General features: G+C 40.5%; 1 protein-coding gene across 1 annotated transcript in view; it reads right to left on the bottom strand.

Annotated features, from left to right (window-relative positions):
* LOC122798698 (zinc finger protein 260-like) overlaps positions 1-22,682 on the bottom strand; it is a 196,371-nt gene extending 173,689 nt beyond the window's left edge. The window contains exon 1 of the mRNA XM_044067793.1: positions 22,522-22,682. Within this exon, the coding sequence (XP_043923728.1) occupies positions 22,522-22,533 (12 nt within the window). The 5' untranslated portion in view covers positions 22,534-22,682. The remainder of the gene's footprint in view (positions 1-22,521) is intronic.
* Positions 22,683-23,137: the final 455 nt, after the last annotated feature.

Raw genomic sequence — 23,137 nt, 5'->3', positions numbered from 1 at the left:
CTCAAACAGATGCCATATGCTGCCCGGTTAAAGAAACTCCAGCTCTACTCAGTGGCATACCGCCTGCTCAGAGGCGATCTGTGCCTGACGTATAAAGCCATGTCCAACCCGGAATTAATGGACATGCTGCACCTCAGAAAATCCAAATCCCATCAAGCACGTGCTCGAGAGACTTGAACCTCAGCACTGAAATAAATAGGACATGCTGGAGGGACAGATTCATAACCCAGAGGCTCCCTTCACTCTGGAATAAAATCCCAGTCCAGGTTAGGCAGAGTCCCTCATTGACTCTCTTCAAGAGGAATCTTGATGAGTGGATAGGAGATCGCAGGTTTACCCCGGGTATCACTTCTGTGTCACTGTTAGACAGAGGCACAGTATACTAACCTCGAAAAAGGGCATAGCAAAATTAATTTAAAATGGGTGGCGAAAGCCAAACACACTCTGGCTAGGCTTATAAATGCCCTAGGGCAGATAGCCTAGTATGAACCTATGAACCTAATTACCAGCAAGGACATAGGAGACCTCCAGACACTGGATTTGGCTTTGTGAAAGAAAGGTCATGTTTAGCGAATCTGATGGACTTCTTTGAAAAGGTCACCAAGGTAATGGAGGAGAAAATGATACATACTGCCTACCTAGATGTGGCTAATGCATTTGATACAATACCTTACTCATGCATTGTCAACAAACTTACAAAACCACTTTATAACATTCTGGAGAGTTAGCTGGCTCACTGACAGTACCCATGAGGTTAGAATATGTGAGGCCACCTCTACAAGGAGGCTGGTCACCAGTGGAGCCCCCCAGGGCTGTGTGCTAGACCCACTCCTCTTTGGCATGTACTTCACAGATGTCAAAGCCAATGTCAAAGGCCCCTGGCTAACCAAGTTCACAAACAATTACAAACTGGAAGCAGTCACTGAATCCCCCAAGACAAGTACACCCTACAGAATGGTCTAACATAGACAAATGCTTGGTGCCAAAGTTGTGGCATACTACCTCTTGGGAAGGCAACCACCCCCGGTAACTATGTCATCAATTAAACACCCCTGAATGATGATTCAGTAGTCAGGATCTGAGAACTCATGTTGATAGTAACCTAACCTTCGAAAAATGTGTCCATAGTAGTATGAAAATCCTTCTAATGTCGATCTTATAAGCAACGGCCTAGCATCTAGGTCCAGAGAGGTCATCATTCCACTGTACATACCTCTCAACCTCTCAGCTTAAGAAATCTGGACAAATCCAGAAATAATGGTGGGACAAAGGCCCAAAAATAGGGAAAGATTTTAAATATTGCTCCTATAAACTCAGAAAGTTGCAATAATAACAGATTTTGTATTATTAGGTATTTTCTGAAGGATATGAAATCTGAAACTCAAATGTCTGTCATTCTTTAGTATTATATAGTGACTTCAATACTCAATGATTTACCAGAAAATCACAGATTTTATGAGGAGCAGACCAAAAGTGGGAGGAAAAAATCTTCACATTCTGTAAAAATCTGGACAGTTGAAAGGTATGCCACTGTACTCAGCCACTATCAGACCCATTAAAGAGCATAACGCCTCCTTCAGTATGCACGTGACCAGACACATGCAGCAATTGGAACATCCACAAAGGTTCCCAAGAAAAGGAATAGAGGGAGTAAACAAAATGTCCAACACAAAGTATCTAAATTTTGCTTGTGGCAAAAATAAGATATGTTGGAGAGACAGATATGTTTTTCAGAGACTTCCTATTCTCTGGAACTGGCTCCTCATCCATCTGAAGCAGACTTCCTCCTTATCGTTATTTAACTGCAACTTGGACCAATGGATGGGAATTCACCTCGGGTCTGGCACTTATGTCTCTGATGGACAGATGCAGTCAGTAAATCACCCCATATATCAAATTTGTGGGTTACATTTGGGATGCATGGCTAGGCTTACAAGGGTTGTAGTAGTCGTGGTTGGCCTAGTACACTCCTATGAACCTATGCTAATAAGGAAAAGAAAATACCAACTTCATCTGCTACAACTTGTGATGAATCAACTGAGAAGCCATGCCTAAAAGGAGGCTATGAATGCCACCAAGAAATATAGCCAAAATGAGATTTCTACATTGGTAGCTAAACTCTGGATCTTAAGGTGGACCCCAGATCATTCATGGGATGGAGAGACAACATGGAAGGTAAGTAACAGAAGGTAAGTAATGGAACGAACAATGAGAATTATGGAGGATCAGACAGTGAGAATAAGGAAAGTGGAAAAACCTAGCGAAGTCATAATGGGGGTAACATGAGCCTGGAGTAAAGAAAAATGAGAAAAAAAGTTAGGGTTCATAGCATCGGAGGCATAAGAAATGCACCTGCTTTTAATAACAGAATAAATCCTACCAGGCTCTGATTCTCAGAAGGGCTATCAGATAAATCCTACCAGGCTCTGATTCTCAGAAGGGCTATCAGATAAATGTGGTAGAAGTTTACTGGCTAAAATATTTCTCTACTTGGCATTTTACTTTCTGTAGGCTCTGCGCATGTTCATGGAAACAATGGCTGAAGTTATTTACTTATATTAGTAAAAAAGTCAATGAAAATGCTAGATCTGTTTTGCGAATGTGAATGTAGTTGTGTAAATTTTACTTACAGGGACAGCAATTGTCAAATATATGTAGTTATTTTATGCAAAAACAAAGTGCAAAAGAGAAAACACAAAATCGTTAAGCACCTTTCTTAAGTAATGAAGGTTCTTAAGTCTGCTTAGCACCTTTTAATGCTGTTATAGTCTAATCCCACACAAAAACAAAAATAGCAGTCACTACTGAACAGCATAACAAAGTTAAAAAAGATTTCAACATTTTTAAAGAATGAAATATATTAGTCTGTAAAGCTGTTAGCAAGTTGGAAGAAAAGTATATGTATGATTCTCTAAGTGTTGCATAGCTTTCAAGGCTTTAACAATGGGGATGGCATAATGGTTAAGGTGTTTACCTCACAGACACGAAGTACAGGGTTTGAGTCTCACCTGCAAAGTTTATAGGTTCATAGAAGATTATTAGGTTAATGGTTTAAAAGCCCTTAAAAGCCTATCCAGTATAACTCAGTTTTACCCAATATATGGCTCCTGAGGGCAAGAGGATGGCATGGGTTTGTGCTTAAGCCTTGAGTACCTTACAGACTGCCCCGGAACAAAAGTTCATAAGGGACATAGGCACTACCCCAGGTGTGAAGGGCTGTGCTTAATGTGAACTGGAAGCCTGTTCCAAAGAAGAGACCATCTCTGAGACACATATCTGTCTCCCCAGTATGTTTTGTTTGAGTCACTGACTAACTTTAGATCCCTAGATTCATGTGAACCATGTACTGTTTGACATCCGAAAGTTTATCAGCTCTATCATGGCTTTCAAGGGAAATGGGTTAGGCTTAAAATGGCCTACAAGGGTAGCTAGCACAGTACTTACCTATGAACGTATAAAAAAAGTCATACTTTTGCACTTTTTTTTTTGTTTTTTTTTGCAACTGCTTATGGTCCATATATTGCAAAGAACTGCATGACAGCACTTGTCTCTAACTTCTTCGTACTTAAAATATATGGGCTAAACTGGGGGGGGGGGCACACATTGTTTGTTTTATATTGTATTTTACCAAAAACTTCAAAACGATGCATTTTAAACAGACATGCATAGTTGCAACGCCAATGACTAACTCTCTCCAGAAGACAATATGTACTGAAACTAAGTGGGGGGTTATACCCATCACCCCCAAACTTTACATACTAACTCCAGGATTGCACTACAGTGGGGAAAAAGGGCATATACCTTTTACTTGCCTTAGAGTACTCTACAAATGCCATATATACTAACTGCAGTTCAGTGAAATAAGTTTTCAGTAATTTGAGTTTGCAGCAATGTGGTCAGGGTGAAATGAAATTCAGTGAAATGAGATTCAACGAAATAAAGTAGACCCACATATATATATATATATATATATATACATATATATATATATATATATATATATATATATATATACACACACACACACACACACACACATATATATATATATATATATATATATATATATATATATATATATATATATATATATATATATATATGGATCTACTTGTTTTCAGCGAATGCTGTTTCATTGAAACGGGACATTCGCGAGTTGATTTACGTGAAAGTGCGTTTTATCGAAAAAGCACTTTCGCATAAATTACTAGGTAAAACAAAAAACTAAATTATGTAAATAAAGAAAAAACATGCGGTTTGCATGTTAATTTAGTTGTACATCAATGCCTACATATGCCATTCCCCCTCCACCATCCTCTTTCAACACAGACACATTACCACCCGCAACATGCAAAACTTCAACCCCCTAATTTTCTCTAATACCTTAAAACAGATAGACTGGAACCCTCTAAAGTCCCTCCCTTTAGATGTCGCAGTCTCACATTTCAATAGAATTTTCACTGATATACTTAACCACTTCGCCCCCCAGTAGAACCAAAAGACTCAGATCCAAACCAGCCCCCTGGCTAACTAAAGACACAAAACTACTTATGCATCACCGAGATAAAATCTGGAAATACTACCAAAAATGCAAAACTCCCAACTCTCTTGCAGAATACAAGCAACTGCGAAATCAAGTAAAAAAACAAATAGCCACTGATCGCAAATCCTACTAACTTAAACTTCAAAATAATCATAAAACCAACCCCAGAAAATTATGGAATAGTATTTCATCAATATTATCCCCAGGCAAAGAAGAGAACCCTTGCCCTGACCCAGACACACCAGACCTCCACCTAGCTACCCAATTTAACTCCTTTTTCATTGACTCTATAGGCAAACACACCTCTTCTTTCCCTAACAACATCCCCACAACTTAACTGATAACAAAAACTTAACATCCATGAACCCTAAGTCCTCCCCTTTTACTCTCAAATCCATTTCTACCCACACTATAAAAAAGCTCCTACAAAAGTTAAAACCTTGCTCCATCCCCCATTCTGGAATTATAGCTAAACTCACTAAACTAGGTATAAATCCCTACGTCACAAGATGGGTTGCCAACGGGCTCACTGACAGAACCCACACTGTAAAAGTTGCAGACTCCAAATCTGACCTCAAAGCAGTGACAAGTGGAGTACCACAGGGTTCTGTCCTGGGACCTCTCCTGTTTGGTATCTACTTCTCTGAAGTACAGGCTAACACAGAAGGCCTCTGGCTAACAAAGTTCACAGATGACTGCAAACTAGGAGCCATAGTCAAGTCCCCAAATAATGTGGACATCCTACAGAAGGGCCTCACTAAGACAAATGCCTGTTGTCAGAGCCATAGCCTCAAGCTCAACGCCAAAAAGTGCATTGTCATCCCCTTTGGTAAAAACTCTGTACCCATGAACTACCACATAGGCAGCAATCTACTTAACACCGAATGTGTGATAGGAGACCTTGGGACCCAGGTGGACAGTAGTCTATCCTTTGATAGTCACATCGCCACAGTAGTCAGGAAGTCCTTCTATGTGGCACACCTCATCATAAAAGGGTTCTCATCCAGGAAAAAAGAGGTCATTGTTACCCTCTACTCGTCACTCATTAGACCCATTATAGAGTACAACGCCCCTTTTGGAATGTACTTCACATGACATCTGCAGCAGCTGGAAAGGCCACAGAAGTACCTCACAAAGAGGATTACTGGCCTCAAACAAATGCCCTACACTGACCGCCTCAAAAAACTCCAACTTTACTCCATAGCATATCGCCTACTCCGAGGTGATCTCTGCCTAACATACAAAGCTATGTCAAACCCAGAGCTCTTGGACATGCTACACTTAAAGAAATCCCAATCCCTCCGAGATACATGCTCAAGGGACCTAAACCTTGTCACCACAATAAACAGGACATGCTGGAGGGATAGATTCCTATCCCAGTGACTTCCTATACTCTGGAACAAGCTACCCATCTATGTCAAGCAAAGTTCTTCATTAGCAGTCTTCAAGAAAAATCTGGATGAGTGGATGGGAAATAAGAAATACACCCCAGGGATCACTTCTGTGTCTCTGCTGGACAGTGGCATAGAAAAATAACTTTCCTGCGTGGCGTAAGCTATGGAACCTTGCTGGCTAGGCTTACGTAGGCCCTTGGGCCGATAGCCTAGTACCTACCTATGAACCTATGAACCTTTAATGCCTCAGATGACATTCCATCCAAATTTCTCCAACTAGCTGCTGATGGCATAGCCCTTCCAATCAGCATCCTAATCATTCGCTCCATTCAGGAGTCCTATGTACCATACCTCTGGAAAAAAGCCTTCATTATCCCCCTCCATATAAGAGGTACAAACTGTACAATCTCCAACTTTCGCCCTTTTGCTATCCTATCCCCTATCTCCAAGATACTCAAAAAATGTATTCACCTCCAACTATTACCCTACCTATTGGACAACCAACTCCTAACTCCTACCCAACACGGGTTTATACCAGGACACGGCACCACCACTGCCCTTCTTTCCTTCCTCGAAATCATTAACGCTGCTTGTGACTCTGGGAACATAGTTTCTACGCTCCTCTTCGACTTATCTAAAGCTTTCAACAGTATCTCTCATGTGCTTCTACTTTCTAAACTCTCCCATCTTAATCTCTCCTCTTTGTCTATTAAATGGTTCTCCAGCTGTCTCTCTGCCAGGAAACAAGCTGTAAAATGGAACTACTGCACTTCATCTTTCCTTCACACCCCAACAGGTGTACCCCAAGGCTCTATTTTGGTTCCTTTACTATTTAACATTTTCATCAATGATTTCCACCCAAAGAGCCCCAATGCTAAACTGGTGCAATACGCACACGACTCCACTATCATCTGCTCAGTCAAAACTCTTCCTTTACTAATAAAATAATAATAATTTATTTATTTATTTATTACGCTTTGTATATCCAACAAAGTCCATGAACACCATGCCACCATAGACATATACTCCCCAGATATAGTCATCCTGACAGAAACCTGGCTAAAACCTCACATTACCAGTGAGCAAATACTCCCTACAGGTTACGGCATACTAAGAGTAGACCGGCTAAACAAAAAAGGAGGTGGTGTAGCTATAATATTTAAACAGCATCTAAACATCCAGATCTTAAAATCATCAGCTCCACAAATAGGCAATGAAGAAATAATATATACCAACCTCAAAATTAACCAAAACAAAACCATCAACATAATTGGATGCTACTTCCCACCTGGCCAAAACATCCCTCCACTAGAAAACCTCCTCAGCTGGTCTACCCACCACCTCCCCCAAGAAACTATCATCTTAGGTGATTTCAATATTGACTGGCAATCCTGTTCTGGCAACAATTCAATCCATCATGTACACCTTCATGGCTTCACCCAACTAGTCCAGTCACCAACAAGGATAAATAAAAACACCAGCAAGCACACTACCCTGGATTGGATACTAGTCAGTAAGAACCCCCAGTCATATATAACAGGCTGCTTATCAGATAGCCTCAGTGATCACTCCCCAACATTCCTACTCAAAAAATACCTGTACCAAGCTAAACCTGTCATCTATCATCAAATACGTAAAAAAATAAAGTTTAACCCACTCACATTCATCTCATCCCTCAAAGAATGTAACTGGCATGCTCTAAAGTACCTCAGTCTAGATGACACAGTTGAATTTTTTTAATACTACCTTCCTGAACATCCTTAATTACCATGCCCCCATAAGATTTTCCAGAACCAAAGCACAACCCCCCCCCCATGGCTACAGAAAACCACTAAGTCAGAAATGAAAAACAGGGATAAAGCCTGGGAGCACTGGCACAAAACCAAAACCCCAGCAGCTAGTCAGAAATTCCTAGAACTACGCAATAGAGTCAAAAAGCTAATAAAACGGGACAAATTCCAATACTACCAGTCTGCCCTAGACTCCTCACAACACAGCCCCAAACAATTCTGGTCCTCCATAAACTCCATCCTCCACCCAGGTAAAGTCAGTACCCCTCCTCCTAACATCCCTCACTCCTCAGAAAATATTGCTACCTCATTCAGCACACACACTTCACCCAAACCATACTATCACTAGCTAAACAACACAACCCCCCGCCAACCCACACCTTCAACTAGTAATCTCCCACTGCCTTCTCTTTTCTCCTGTACCTACCTCCAACATAAAAAAACTCTTAACTAAACTTAAACCCACCAAATTAGCAGCAGACAACTTCCCAAGTGAATACCTACAAATCGCAGCTGATGCTCTGGCCTACCCAGTATCCATCTTGATTAACCAATCTCTGTCAGAAAGTTCCGTTCCCACATTGTGGAAAGTCTCACATATAATTCCCCTCCACAAAGGCGGACCCTCTGCAGAACTAACCAATTACCGCCCCATAGCTATTCTCTCTCCACTCTCCAAAATACTAGAGAGATGCATACACTCTCAGGTCTCACACTACCTCCTTACTAACAACCTCCTTTCCAGTACTCAGCATGGTTTCCGACCAAACCATAGCACCACCACTGCCTTACTCTCCTTTACTAACACTATCCTTCAGCATAAAAACAATGGCTATCTCTCCTCTGCTACTTTCCTACACCTATCTAAAGCATTTCACATGGTCCCACAAAAACAACTTATCTCTGTCCTCAATAACCTATCCTTCTCACAATCAGTCACCAACTGGTTTCAGAGTTACCTGTCTGACCGCCAACAATCCGTTGTATGGCAGAATGACATATCTCCCCAACTACCTGTCTCCATGGGGGTTCCCCAAGGATCCATCCTTGGACCCTGTAGTATTCGGGCTGGTAATGTTGTTGTTGTACTGTAGGGGCGCTGTGGGGATTGCATGGGTGCGCACCTGGAGGCTCTTAATAAAGAAAGGCCTTACAACTCCAGAAACCATGTGGTCTCCTTCTTTATCAGGATATAACATATTGGCGACGAGAGGATGGGATGCCTCCGAGTCCGCTGCGAGTGAAAACGGTGGGGTGCAGTTCATGTTGGACGACGAAGAGACTGGGCCTGCCGGAGTGATGTCTGGTTCCATGTTAGGGTCACTGGTTGCATATGACTGTCAGACACAGACCTGGGAGGAGTATTGTGAAGTGTTGGAACATTTTTTTGTGGCAAACCAGATAATGGAAGCGGGTCGGAAGCGAACCATATTGCTGAGCTCGGTGGGCAGCAAGACGTACAGTCTGATGAGGAACTTATTGAGTCCTGATAAACCGGGGGACAAATCGTTCACAGAGTTGATGAACTTGCTTCAGTCACATTATAACCCGAAGCAGAGTGCCATAGTCCAGAGGTTCAAGTTAAATTCCAGGACTAGGAGGGCCAATGAAACGGTAATGGAGTATGTCGCAGTGTTGAGGGAACTGGCGCAACATTGTGATTATGGGGACAGACTGACAGAAATGTTACGAGATAGGCTCGTATGTGGCATTGCAGATGACCGCATACAACGCAGATTGTTAGCGGAGCCTGAGTTGTCGTTTGAAAAGGCCTTGAAGTTGGCACAGGCCATAGAGACAGCGAATAAAGACATTCGAGATTTACAGCCAAGAACCATTGAAGGGGTGGGGAGCAGGAGTGCTACCCCTCTGCCAGTGCATAAAGTGGTCATGGAGCATAAACCACAAGGGAAGTCTGGTCAGTATGTTTGTTACAGGTGTGGAGGTGAACATCTGTCACGGAACTGTCGTTTTTTAAACGAAAAATGCCATACTGGAAAAAAGGGCCATGTGAAAAAATGTGCCGCTCAACGCTCTCTCGGGACCAGCCGAGAAAGGGGGAGGAAAAGAGCAGTACAATGGACAGAAAGGGAAACCGAAAAATAAAATGGCAGTATGCACACCACATGCGTGAAGGTACAGATCAACAACCCAGGGCAGAAGAGGAAGTGTTTACGATGTTCAACATGAAAGAGGCCAGGTGGGAAAGAGTTGATCCCATTAAAACCCAGTTGGACTTGAATGGTAAAATGGTGCAGTTTGAAGTGGATACGGGGTGTAGTGTGACAGTTCTGTCAAAGGCTGAGTATGGGAAGTTATGGCCCAGAGAAAAGGGAAGGTGAAGGAAAAATGATGAAAAAGTCCGGAGAAGGAAGTATAGCAGCAAAAGTGTCAAGGGTGTTATTCAACTACCGTATCACACCCCAGTCTACCACGGGTTTGTCACCTGCCGAGATGTTGCAAGGACGGAGATTAAGATCCACGTTGGATCTAGTGCATCCAAACGTCCGAGCTAAGGTAGAGAGGACCCAGTGGAGGCAAAAAGAATGTCATGATCGACGACGGAGAGAGAGAAGTTTTCTGGAGGGAGATGCAGTGATGACGAAATTTTAGTTATGGACCTAAATGGATTCCAGGGTCATTGTCAAGAGTACAGGTCCATTATCGTACCAGGTGAGGTTGAATGGAGATTTCTTGGTGAAGAGACATGTAGACCAGATTCTGCAGAGTGAACAGAAGAAGGACTCCATGGAACTGCCAGCCTCGGAAATACCGTTCAGTTCGGAACCAGGGCTCGCAGTGGCGGAGGATCGCCAATCAAGGAGACCGCCCGGGCGTGGAAGGAGAGGTTCAGGATCCAACTGTTCCAGGGATGGACATACCGATACCTGAAGTGGTAGCTGTGACACCGGAGTCACCTAAGGTGGTACCACTGCGCCGTTCTAAGCGTGTGCTGGTTAAACCTAGTTACTTGAAGGACTATCAATGTTAAAAAAAAAAAAAAAGTGCATGTATTGATTACAAGAACAACATAGCTAGATTGTATGGTAACCAGTTAATAACTAGCCCGTTATTTAGAAGTAAGTGCCTAACTGCATTGTTTTGAACTTGCTCCCTAGTTTGCTTATGTAAGGGATTATGTCATAGCTTAAAAGGGGAGGGATGTAGTATTCGGGCTGGTAATGTTGTTGTTGTACTGTAGGGGCGCTGTGGGGATTGCAACATGTAATGTTGGTTCTGTATTCTCTGGTAACTTGTTGGTTCCGGGGTTATGGATGACTTGCAGAAGTTGTGAGATGTAGCATGGGTGCGCACCTGGAGGCTCTTAATAAAGAAAGGCCTTACAACTCCAGAAACCGTGTGGTCTCCTTCTTTATCAGGATATAACAGACCCCTACTTTTCTCTGTTTACACCAATAATCTAGCCTCTGCCACCAAACATGGCACACTCATCCAATACGCAGATGACTCAACCATCATCTGCTCAGCCCAGTCCCTACCCAAACTGCAAAAAGTCACACAGGAAGCCTTTTACTCTGTTGAAACATGGTTATCCAATGCCCAATTAATACTCAACCCAAACAAAACTAAACTACTCATCTTCCAACCCACCAAACATACTCAAAACAACTCTCACTTTAACATCACAGCAAAAGACAACACCACTATATACCCAACTGAACACACCAAATTCTAGGAGTGGAAATAGACAATAAACTAAAATTTGACATTCACATATCCGTGACCATAAAAAAAAGTCCATAAAAACTAGGAGCATTATACAGAAATAAACAATTTCTCACCAAAGCAGCAAAGATTTCAATAGCAAATTCCCACCTTATCTCCACCCTACTTTATGCCTCTCCAGTATATACCAACCTAAGGCAATGTGATCTAAACAAGCTAGAGACCTGCTACAACAAAATCGCCAAATTCGCCACAGGGGCATCCTACCGTAGTCACCACTGTCTCTCACTTGCTGAACTGGGCTGGCTTGAACTCCCTCACCTCCTTCAGTGGTATCAACTCTCACTCGCCCACAAACTAGTAAACCATCCACTAAATGTCCCATCCCTCCAGAATCTACTCCAACCCTATCGCACCACCAGACCACTAAGATCCAGCAACAAAAATCACTTGCAGATCACTAAAGCCAATAACTCTGCTGGTGAAGCACTATTCTCGTGTGCCATAGCCAAATTATGGAACTCACTCCCACCCACAATTACCTCCATACCATCATGCACCAACTTCAAAACTTTATTAAAAGCGCACCTAAAAACATGCTGGCTATGCCCTTGAAACTCCCACTCTAATATCATCCACCCCATCCAACTACTACCTTTCTTTCACCTCCACTAACTACCTTGATGATAGCAAGCTCAGATGCTCATAAGCCTAGTACTTATTATACAGCAGGAACTTCTCATTGTTACATTTGTTAATGCCTGTTATGTACTTCACAGATAAAGATTCTAGTTGTCTACTGATGTACTATGTTCTTCATCTGTAAATATGTTGTAAGTAATTTCTATGTTAAATTGTTAATCGCTATGTAATCCAATGTAACTACTGTCTGTTTATTTTACTGTGGAGCTTTTCTCCCCGGGCCTCCGCTGAAAATGGACCCACGTCCAGTCGGACACTCCCGGTCAACAAATTTAAATAAATAAATAAATAAATAAAATAAACCTTATGCAAGAAGCCTTCTCCTCCACTGAGTCCTGGATGCTTGACAATCACCTAGCCCTAAATGCCTCCAAATCTAAAATAATGATCTTTACCCTTCTAGACATACTGCTGCTGACAAAGCATCCTTCTCCATACTTAGCCTAAACAAAACAACTATTGAAATAGTTCCCCATACAAAACTTCTGAGCGTTCTTATCCATGACCAGCTAAAATTTGATATCCACCTATAAACTAATATTAAAAAGACTCATCAAAAACTTGGTATGCTTTATCGACACAGGGGCTACCTTTCTCTGTCTTCTAGACAACTCCTATCTACCACCTACCTACTACCCTCCCTTTTGTATGGAGCTCCGCTACTCTCTAAACTCCAATCATCCCTAAAATCGAAACTTTCCTCATAACAAAATTTCAAAGTTTGCCACAGGATCCAAATCCTCTACTAACCATTGCAACTCCCTAAATGCTCTAAATTTGTTGGAACTCCCAAGCTACCTAAATTTCATTCAACTAACTACAGCAAACAAGCTAATTTTCAAACTTTCTAACTGTTCATCACTCTCCTCTTTCCTAAAACTTCACCAGTCACATAGAACACTTAGATCCACAAATCAGAACCTCTTAGAACTTTACAAGCCTTTACACGCACCAGGGCAACTTCTACTATCATTCTCCCTTGCCAGATTATGGAACTCTCTTCCCCCTTACATTAGAACTACCCCTAACCTACCATCCTTTAAAACCCTACTCCACTATCACCTCTACTCCCTCTGGGAGTGCTCCTGTACCCATCCTACCTGATTCCTGATACCTATCCCTATTCTATTCTACTCTAATCTCCGCCACTGCTTCAATTCATCTCTAAAATTCCATTGCCTAAATACATGTAGTGTATTAAATGAACATAAATTTATTGTTTTTGCTAATATCTTATAAGTGATTGACTCAGCTCATATATTTCAATATATGTAAAATCTTGCCTTGCTGTATATTGAATGTTAAACTGTTGTTCTCATATGCTGTAAGTAATACATTGTATATTGTATATTGTCATTCTGTCTGGAGCTTTTCTCCTCGGGCCTCCATTGAAAACGGGCTACCTTGGCCCAGTGGATTTTCCCGGTTAACAAACTGAAATAAATAAATAAATAAATTATATATATATATATATATATATATATACACATACACACACACATACAAACACACACATATATATATATATATATATACACACACACATTATATATATATATATATATGTATATATATATATATGTATATATATATATATATACACACACACACACACACAAATATATATATATATATATATGTATATATATATATATATATATATATATGTATATATATATATATATATATATATATATATATATATATATATATATATATATATATATATATATATATACACATATATATATATATATATATATATATATATATATATATATATATATATATATATATATATATATATATATATATATTTTATTTATTTGTCTTTTATTAACTGGGTTAGCCCAACTGGGCCAAGTGCCCATTTTCAGGGAGATCTGAGGAGAAAAGCTGCAAAATACATGGTAAGAAGAACATGATAAATATTCAAGATAAAAAGTACAGTGTAAAATCATACATGATAAAACAGTACAATGTAAAAATATACATGATAATAAAGTACAATATAGAAACATACATGATAAAAGAGTATAATGTAAAAATATACATGATAATAAAGTACAATATAGAAACATACATGATAAAAGAGTACAACGTAAAAATATACATGATAATAAAGTAAAATATAGAAACATACATGATAAAAGAGTACAATGTAAAAATATACACGACAATAAAGTACAATATAGAAACAGAGATAGGTTCATAGGTAGGTACTAGGCTATTGGCCCTAGGGCTTATATAAGCCTAGCCAAAAAGGTACCCTGGCTTTCGCTACCCAAGATAATTATGTTCCTGTGCCCCTGTTGAGCAGAGCCACAGAGGTGATCCCCGGGGTGAATTTCCTATTTCCCATCCAATCATCAAGATTTTTCTTGAAGAGTGCTAATGAGGAGCTTTGTTTGATATAGATAGGTAGTCTGTTCCAGAGTATGGGAAGTCTCTGGGACAGGAATCTATATCTCCAGCATGTTCTGTTTATTGTAGTGACACGGTTTAGGTCCCTAGAGGGTATAGTTCAGAGGGATTGGGATTTCTTTAAGTTGAGCATGCCCAACAGCTCTGGGTTTGACATAGCTTTGTATGTTAGGCAGAGATCGCCTCTGAGTAGGCGATATGTGACGGAGTAAAGCTGGAGTTTTTTGAGATGGTCTGTGTAGGGCATCTGTTGGAGGCCGATAATCCTCTTTGTGAGGTATTTCTGCAGCCTTTCCAGTTGCTGTAGATGTCTTGTGAGGTACACACCAAAAGGGACGTTGTACTCTATAATGGGTATAATGAGTAATGAGTAGAGGGGAACAATGACCTCTTTTTTTCCTGGATGAGAAACCTTTTGTGATGAGGTGAAATGAAGGATTTCCTGACTACTGTGGCGATGTGATTATCAAAGGAGAGACTACTGTCCATCTGTGTCCCAAGGTCTCTTATCACACTTTCGGTGTTAAGTAGACTACCACCTATGTGGTAGCTCATAGGTATAGAGTTTTTAACAAAGGGGATGACAATGCATTTTTTGGCATTGAGCTTGAGGCCATGGCTTTGACACCAGGCATCTGTCTCCGTGAGGCCCTTTTGTAGGATGTCCACATCGTTTCAATTATGGCTCCTAGTTTGCAGTTATCTGCAAACTTCATTAGCCAAAGACCCTCTGTGTTAGCCTGTACTTCAGAAAAGTAGATACCAAACAGGAGAGGACCCAGGACTGAACCCTGTGGTACTCCACTTTTCACTGGTCTGAAGTCAGATTTGGAGTCGGCTACTTTCACAGTGAGGGTTCTGTCAGTGAGCCAGTTGGCAACCCATCTTGTGAAATAGGGATTTATACCTAGGTTAGTGAGTTTATCTTTAATTCCAGAGTGGGGGATGGTGTTAAAAGCATTGGCGAGATCTAGATAGCCTGTGTAAACCACCTTACCCTCGTCTACGGCTTTGGTGACTGCTTCAAAGAAGTCTATCAGGTTTAGGAGACATGAGCTACCTTTTACAAACCCAAACTGGGTGGGGTCCAGAGTTTGGAGATTACCAATGTCTTTGTGTATAAGATCCATGATGATACGTTCCATGGCCTTGCAGACCGGGCTCGTTAGGCTAATGGGGCGGTAGTTCCTGGGGTCTATGGTGGCTTCCCCTTTGTGGAATAGGATAACTGTTGCTGTGCACCATTCAGTGGGCACAAAGCCTGAGGTGAGGGTATGACTGAACATGGTTCTTAGGTGGGGTGCCAATTCATTCTGCGGTTCATGTAGGACACAGCCTGGGATGTTGTCAGGTCCCATGGATGCTGTGTTCTTGGCTTTGGAGAGTGTGTTTTTTACCTGTGCAGCTGTGATTACAGGAACTTTGCACACTTCCGGTATAGAAATGGGCTCTTATGGGGTGAGAGGTGGGTAAAGTTAGCAGTGAACCTATTTGCCAGGATATTGGCAATATCAGTTGGTTCTGTATATTTAGTACCATTGTGCTGTAACTTAGAGCAGATCTGAGTGTTGCCATTGAGATTCTTGACATATCTATAGAATGCTTTGTGGTTGTCTTTGGAATCAGTGGCAATTTTGTTCTCGTAACTAGCTTCAGAGGATTTTATGAGGGATCTCAGCTTCTTACCGAGGCTAACCAGGGAGTTCCTCCAATCATGGAATTTTACTCTTTTTTGCAACAGTTTCTTCTGTTGTAGAGTTTGTTTATGGCAGGGGACCACCAGATTGCCTTCCTTTTTTTGGAGGATAGCATCTTGGTTCTGTTAGGGATAGCAAGATCCATGCACCCATGTAAGTGCTTATAAAGTGCATTTGTGTAGGATTCAGCAGTTCTACCTCTATTGTTCATATGCATGGGTGTCGTGAAGTTTGCTACTTCTGCCTTATGAAGCGTGAAGTTGGCTATGGAGAAATTTTTGCAGTGGTTTCCCTAATGGGGGGTGGGGGTGGGATGCGGATGTCTAGGGTGATTAGCTTGTGGACGGATCTGACCAACGAGGAATTGACCTCTGGTGTGGAACACCAGTTGCCAATGTTGGTAATGACCAGGTCTAGGATATTGCTACCCCTGGTGGGGGTGTGGATAAGTTGATCCAAGGCATTGGAATTTATGAATTCCAGAAAACGTTGAGCAAAAGAGTTGGTGCATAACTAGTTTTCCCAAATAATGGTGGGGTAGTTGAAATCACCCATTATTAGGGTGTTGGGCTGTACCATAATATTTTCCAGTGTATCAAGAAATGAGGACTGGGAATCCTGGGACATGGTGGAGGATCTTTAGCAAGTTACAATTTGGATTGCGGTCTTGCCCAGAGTTAGTTGCACTTGGATAATCTCAGATGCATTATGCTGAGCAACTAGCCTGGAGGTGTGGATATCCTTAATAAATATGGCCACGCGTCCACCTTTAGTGTTTTGGTCCAGGTTACGTGGCCAAAAGGTGTGGTATGAATTATAGCCTGGTAATGCAGGGATGCTCTCTGAAGCCTTGAACCAGGTCTCTGGCACTGCACAGGTGTCGATGTTCTCCATTAAGGAGTGCCTCGAGTGAATGTATTTTGAGGTTTAGACTTCTAGCATTGAGTAGCACTACCCTCAGATTTTGCTTGATTGTACCTATTAAGGTGGTGAATTTGTCATTTGAACCTTGCCTAAAAAGGCACTATAGGGGTGGCTAGAGCCTTAGCCAGTATCCAGAATCCCAAGGGCAACAAGTGCAGGCCATCTCTGGCAAAGCATTGTGGTCTGTCAATCATGTCAGCCCAGGCAGACAGATACTGGATCCCCTTAGAATGACACCAGAAGTGTAGCCAATTGTTGAAGTCAATCATTTTGTCCTTGTACTGTGGTATCATTCTGGGTGATGGCAGGATGCTATTCAGGGCTAGGGTCATACCTGCCTGGGCTACAAGATTGGAGAGCTCCTCCATGTCTCTTTTCATGTAGTCCAGGGTGGTACATCTTAGATCATTCACACCAACATGGACAATGACAAAGTCATATTTGTACTTAGTGTGGAGTGACCTGAGTGCATGCATTATGCAGCGGATCCTGGCAGTCGACAGGCAGCTGACAGTAACTTTCTCCTTGTTTAGCCTGGTGAGTGGAACATCAGTGTGCCTGACTATAAAGTCACCTATGACTAGAGTACTGGGTACATTGTTGTGCCTTATGGGCTGTGGTTGAGTGGCACACTGAGTTTGTGGGCTATATATCATTTGGGTTGTGTTGGTGGGTGGAGGTTGTTTGCGTCTCTGCTTTGGAGGTCTCTGTTGATTGAGAAGGTTTTTGTTCTCTTGTTGATTTTTGGTGTGTGTTTTGATGTGTGTGTTTTAGTGGTGTAGATTTTGAGGTACTATGTGATGAGTGTGGTTTGGTTCAAGTGTTTACCTTCTCCTCTTGACTGTCTAGTCTAGTCTTGGGTGAAGAGAGCTTTGCTTCCACTTTGGCTATATAAGTGCATTTCTCACAGGTTGTAGTGTTGGGTGGTAGGAGGAGAGGGTTGTCTGTGTATATTAGGCAATTGCTGCATTGCCCCAAGATGCCCAGATTCATCGGGTAGACTGGAAAAAGCACCGGGAGCTGACCGTTAGACATGCCTGGATAGGTGCTTATTTATTAAGTACTAAAAATTGTTTTCCTCTAGACAAGTGAGGAAAGTTGAGTGCTGTAGTAATCTGTAGCTTATTTAGTGCTTACAACGAGTTCTGAATAAGTGCTGAGCTCAAAGAAACAGATTTTAGTGCTAAAACTAAAAACACTGGCTAGTTCTAAGGGAAAATTTGAAGAGCAGACTTTAGGCGCCGGGAATAGTTTAACCCTAGCTAAGCAGCGATGCATAAAGTGTATGTATGTGTGTATATATATATATATATATATATATATATATATATATATATATATATATATATATATATATATATACACGCACACATATATATATATATATATATATATTATATATATTTTAATATAACAGTAGCAAATAAGCAAATTGATTTAAACAAATTAACCAATTAACCAATAAAAAGCTAAAACTGAGCCCCGTTCCAGCAGTCTTCGATCATACAAGTTCTAATTGCATACTCCTGCCACTAGGGTGCAGGGGAACCTTCTCCAAAAAAAAGATGGTCTGGATTAGTGCTCAGGTTATACAAACAAAGCTAGATTCAGCAGGTCTGAATTTAGTCTGTGCTACAGCAAACAAGGCATACCAATTTCAGAAAGAAACAGTTCAAATAAGCAGACACAATAAGCCTTTAACCAGAATCTCCCAGCTCAGAAAGGCAGAATCTACCCTCTCCTCCTACAAGAGTGCAGACCACACCTTCTTAATGTAAAATAACTGGCCCAAAGCCCAAGTGCTTAAACCAAAACTAATACACTTTTAGAATAACAGACAATGAGCCTTCAATTAGCAACTCACAACTTAGAAGGATGTAAGCTACCTGTCCTGCCACAACAGTGCAGACCACAAGCCTTCTTAATGTAAAACAACTGGTCTGAAACCAAAGTGCTTCAACCAAAGGCTTAGAATAACAGTTACAATTTAATCAGGGTACTAACAGGCAGTAATAAATGCAGCAGACAAAATGCAATTAAGTACTTTTAGCAAGCAGCAAAAGCAAAATAAAGTACGAAGAAACACAAATACGGTAAAAGCAGATAAATAAAGTGCAATTTTTTTATATAACAATAGAAAACGAGCAAATTGATTTAAACAAATTGCCCTGTTAACAAGTAAAAAAGCTCAAAACTGAGCCCTTTCTAGCAGTCTTCAATCAGACAAGTTGTAACTGCACACTCCTGCCACTAGGGTGCAGGGGAAGTTTCTCCAAAAGAGATGGCCTGGATTAATGCTCAAGTTATACAAACAAAACTAAATTCAGGATGCCTGAATCTAGTCTATGCTACAGCAACCAAAGTGCACCAATTTCAGAAAGAAACAGTTCAAATAAGCAGGCACAATAACCCTTCAACCAGAAATTCCCAGCTCAGAAGGGCAGAATCTAGCTTCTCCTCCCACAACAGTGCAGACCACAAACCTTCTTAATGAAAAATAACTGGCCTGAAGCCCAGGTGCTTTAACCAGAACTAATACACTTTTAGAATAACAGACACTGAGCCTTCAATCAGCAATTCCCAACTTAGAAGGATATAAGCTACCTTTCCTGCCACAACAGTGCAGATCACAAACCTTCTTAATGTAAAACAACTGGTCTGGAGCCCAAGTGCTTAAACCAAAAGGCTTACAGTAACAGTTACAATTTAATCAGGCTACTACCAAGCAGTAATAAATGGAGCAGAACAAATACAACTGAGTACTTTTAAGAAGAGGCATAAGCAAAATAAAGTGCATTTTTTACACTGTGATAAAAAGCACAGTGTAAAAACATACATGATAAAAGAGTACAATGTTAAACATAACATAAAAGTACAAGATAATACATTCATGTAAAGAAGTACATGCTACACGATATAAAAGAAGTGAAGCATCAGTAAAATAATACATGATAAAAAGAATAATTGATTAAAACAATGAAGGTGAATAAAGCTCCAGAAATACATGATATATGGAAGTAAGATAGAAAAAAGGAGATGAAATAAAAGTTACTGTATCAACAAACTCAATTGAATTACATGTCAAACACAACCAGCTGTATGAAACAAAAGAAAAATATGTGAGAGTAATGTTTACAGTATGGGAAAGTTGCTACAGAGATACCTTATGTAGGATAAAGTTAAGAAAAATAGAGAGCAGAGATGGGTAAAAGGTGGAAGAGAGCTAACATTATGAACAAGATATAGGTAAGAATAATAGAGAGTACTGAGAGGCAAAAGGTGGAAACGTTTAGGTAGAAGAATGCACAATGAGGTTAACAAATTACTAGTTGTTGGGGGTTAGCTTTCAAAAGGTAGCAGAAAATTTAGGTGGGTGGTGGCAGGTAATGAAGAAAAGTTGGCCAGGTGTTTTTTTAATTCTTTTTTGAAGAGGAGTGATGATATATGTGTGTGTGTGTGTGTGTGTGTGTGTGTGTGTGTGTGTGTGTGTGTGTGTGTGTGTGTGTGTGTGTGTGTGTGTGCGCGCGCGCGTGTGTACTTAAATAGTCTAAACAGCATACCATTGACAGCAAAAATATCTAAATTCAAAAATATCAACAGCAAAAATTATCTAAACACAAAACAACAACAAAATCAAACATATACTAGCGAAGGGCTTATACTCTTTCCCCACTGTTGCACGAATGCAGAGTTGGTATATAATAATTAGTAGGGGGTGTGGGAGAGCAGGAAGCTTACTCAACTGCAAAAATATTGGATTTGGATGTAGTTAGATTTTGTTGATATTTGTGCTTAGATAATTTTTACCATCAATATTTATGAATTTAGATATTTTTCCTGTTGATATAGTGTACTTACTTTTGTCAATACAGGCAAAAGTCACATTGGCACACTATTACACATGTGCCAAGCAACAACCTCAGGGCATGCAAATTTTAAACTAAAAAATATTTTTTGCAGGGAGTAAAGCCCCTACCCACACCTCCTGCTAAACATATATGTACTCTGAGATTGGACAGTTACCTGGGAATATGCATATTCCCTAGCTCCAACCCTAAAAATTGTGGGATCTTGCATATGTGTTGACCATCTGTATAGACGACCAAATGAGGTCAACTAAACAGACGTTGAGCACACACAGTTTAGATCAAAGGCAGTGCACACACACATGCACACGCACACACACACACACACACACACACACATATGTATTTTATATATATATATATATATATATATATATATATATATATATATATATACATATATAAGAACACATGCATGCATATGCAAACAGTGTGTAACAGGCAGAGCCGTAACTAGGATGGGGTGAAGAGAGTAGTCACCCCTCACCACAAGCATTCAGCAGGTATTGATGTCTGATGGTGCAGGAGAGTAGTATCAGCATTTATTACATGAATTCCGATACTGCATTAGATCATTTATGGCTTAGCTGAAGTGCTTAGCATGAGGTAAGTTTAGTTTGTTGTGTTGTATTGTATACATCAGGGAGAAACCTCTTTGAAGATGAGATAGCTATGGTTCTGGTAACAAACTGAACCTCAACACAGAAATAAATAGGACATGCTGGAGGGACAGATTCATAACCCAGAGGCTCCCTACACTCTGGAACAGAATCCCAGTCCATGTTAGGCAGAGCCCCTCACTGACTCTCTTCAAGAGAAATTTTGACGAGTGGATGGGAGATCGTAGGTTTACCCCGGGGGTCATCTCTGTGTCCCTACTAGACAGAGGCACAATAAACTAAACCCTAAATGGGCATAGTATTCTCATTCCAAGGGGTGGCGAAAGCCACACACACACTCTGGCTAGGCTTATAAATGCCCTAGGGCAGATAGCCTAGTATAAACCTTTGAACCTATAATAATATTACATGACAAGAATATGACTTTTACAGTTCAGTTTTAGTTTTAAATGACCTTGTGCTGCTGTTTTAATCCAACTGTACACTTTCATTATTTACAGAAAAGCATTTAAAACTACAGCTCACAATGCATGCTGCATCCCTTAGTTTTAACTTCATGATCCTGTTTCTGTCCCCACCAGCACAACATGCAGAATTCATAAATACAGGAACATGCTGCTGTCTTTTATAATTCAGGTCTACAGGACTATAAGAACTGAATAGATTTACTTTCCACAAACTTTCTGCAGGTTCATATAGCTCAGAATTCCTTAAGTGCATCTTCATGCTCTCCTGTATATGTTCCACACCACCTCATCATCAGAAACCTGCACCATTTATAACAAAAAGCCCAAGTACCTCTCAGATTTCTGAATTTGAACATAGAATGCCTGTCCAAAGAAAGTAAGTTTGTCATCAGCACACAAGCTCTTACCTCCAATTTCATGATTCTGCCTCCAAGCAATTCAAATATTCCTGATACCTTTTGCACAGATAATAAAACCTATCTTTTGAGGCTAAGAGCCAGAGAAATGAAACAAAAGAAATCCAAGCAGTCCTGAATCTTCCTACATATACATACAGGCCTGCCTTCAAAGTAACCTGACACTTACTTCCTGTTCATCTCTCAAATGAGTCCCTACAACATGCTAACTTATTAATATTCATAACATAATGCTGCAAGGATGTCAAAAGGAGGCGGGATTTATTTAAATATTTAATAAGATAGGTTGGAACACTAAGCTTTCTTCCTACGCTGGGAAGGAAGTTGTGTTTCTGCTGCACACAGTTTAGAAAAGTCTTGAGTTCTGCATATTTACATTTTCTTTAAAGCATCCATTATGTCATTTATTTTATTACAGAGTTGTGTGTTTTAAACCTCTTTACCTCTGTTTCCGGTGTTTAACCAGGTTAGAATCAGTTTGATTAGATACCACAAGGTCATAATGTAGATACAGCTTACAAAACTGTGTGAGGTCTCCTGTTCAGTATTCATATTCCATAAGTAAAAAGAAAAAGGCACCAAAGTTAGAGGTGAAACTTTAGGATAA

Source organism: Protopterus annectens, chromosome 3.part1 (assembly GCF_019279795.1).
Source record: "Protopterus annectens isolate FY-2018-M chromosome 3.part1, PAN1.0, whole genome shotgun sequence".
Lineage (NCBI taxonomy): Eukaryota > Metazoa > Chordata > Ceratodontiformes > Protopteridae > Protopterus > Protopterus annectens.
This window is presented reverse-complemented; position numbering and strand designations above follow the sequence as displayed.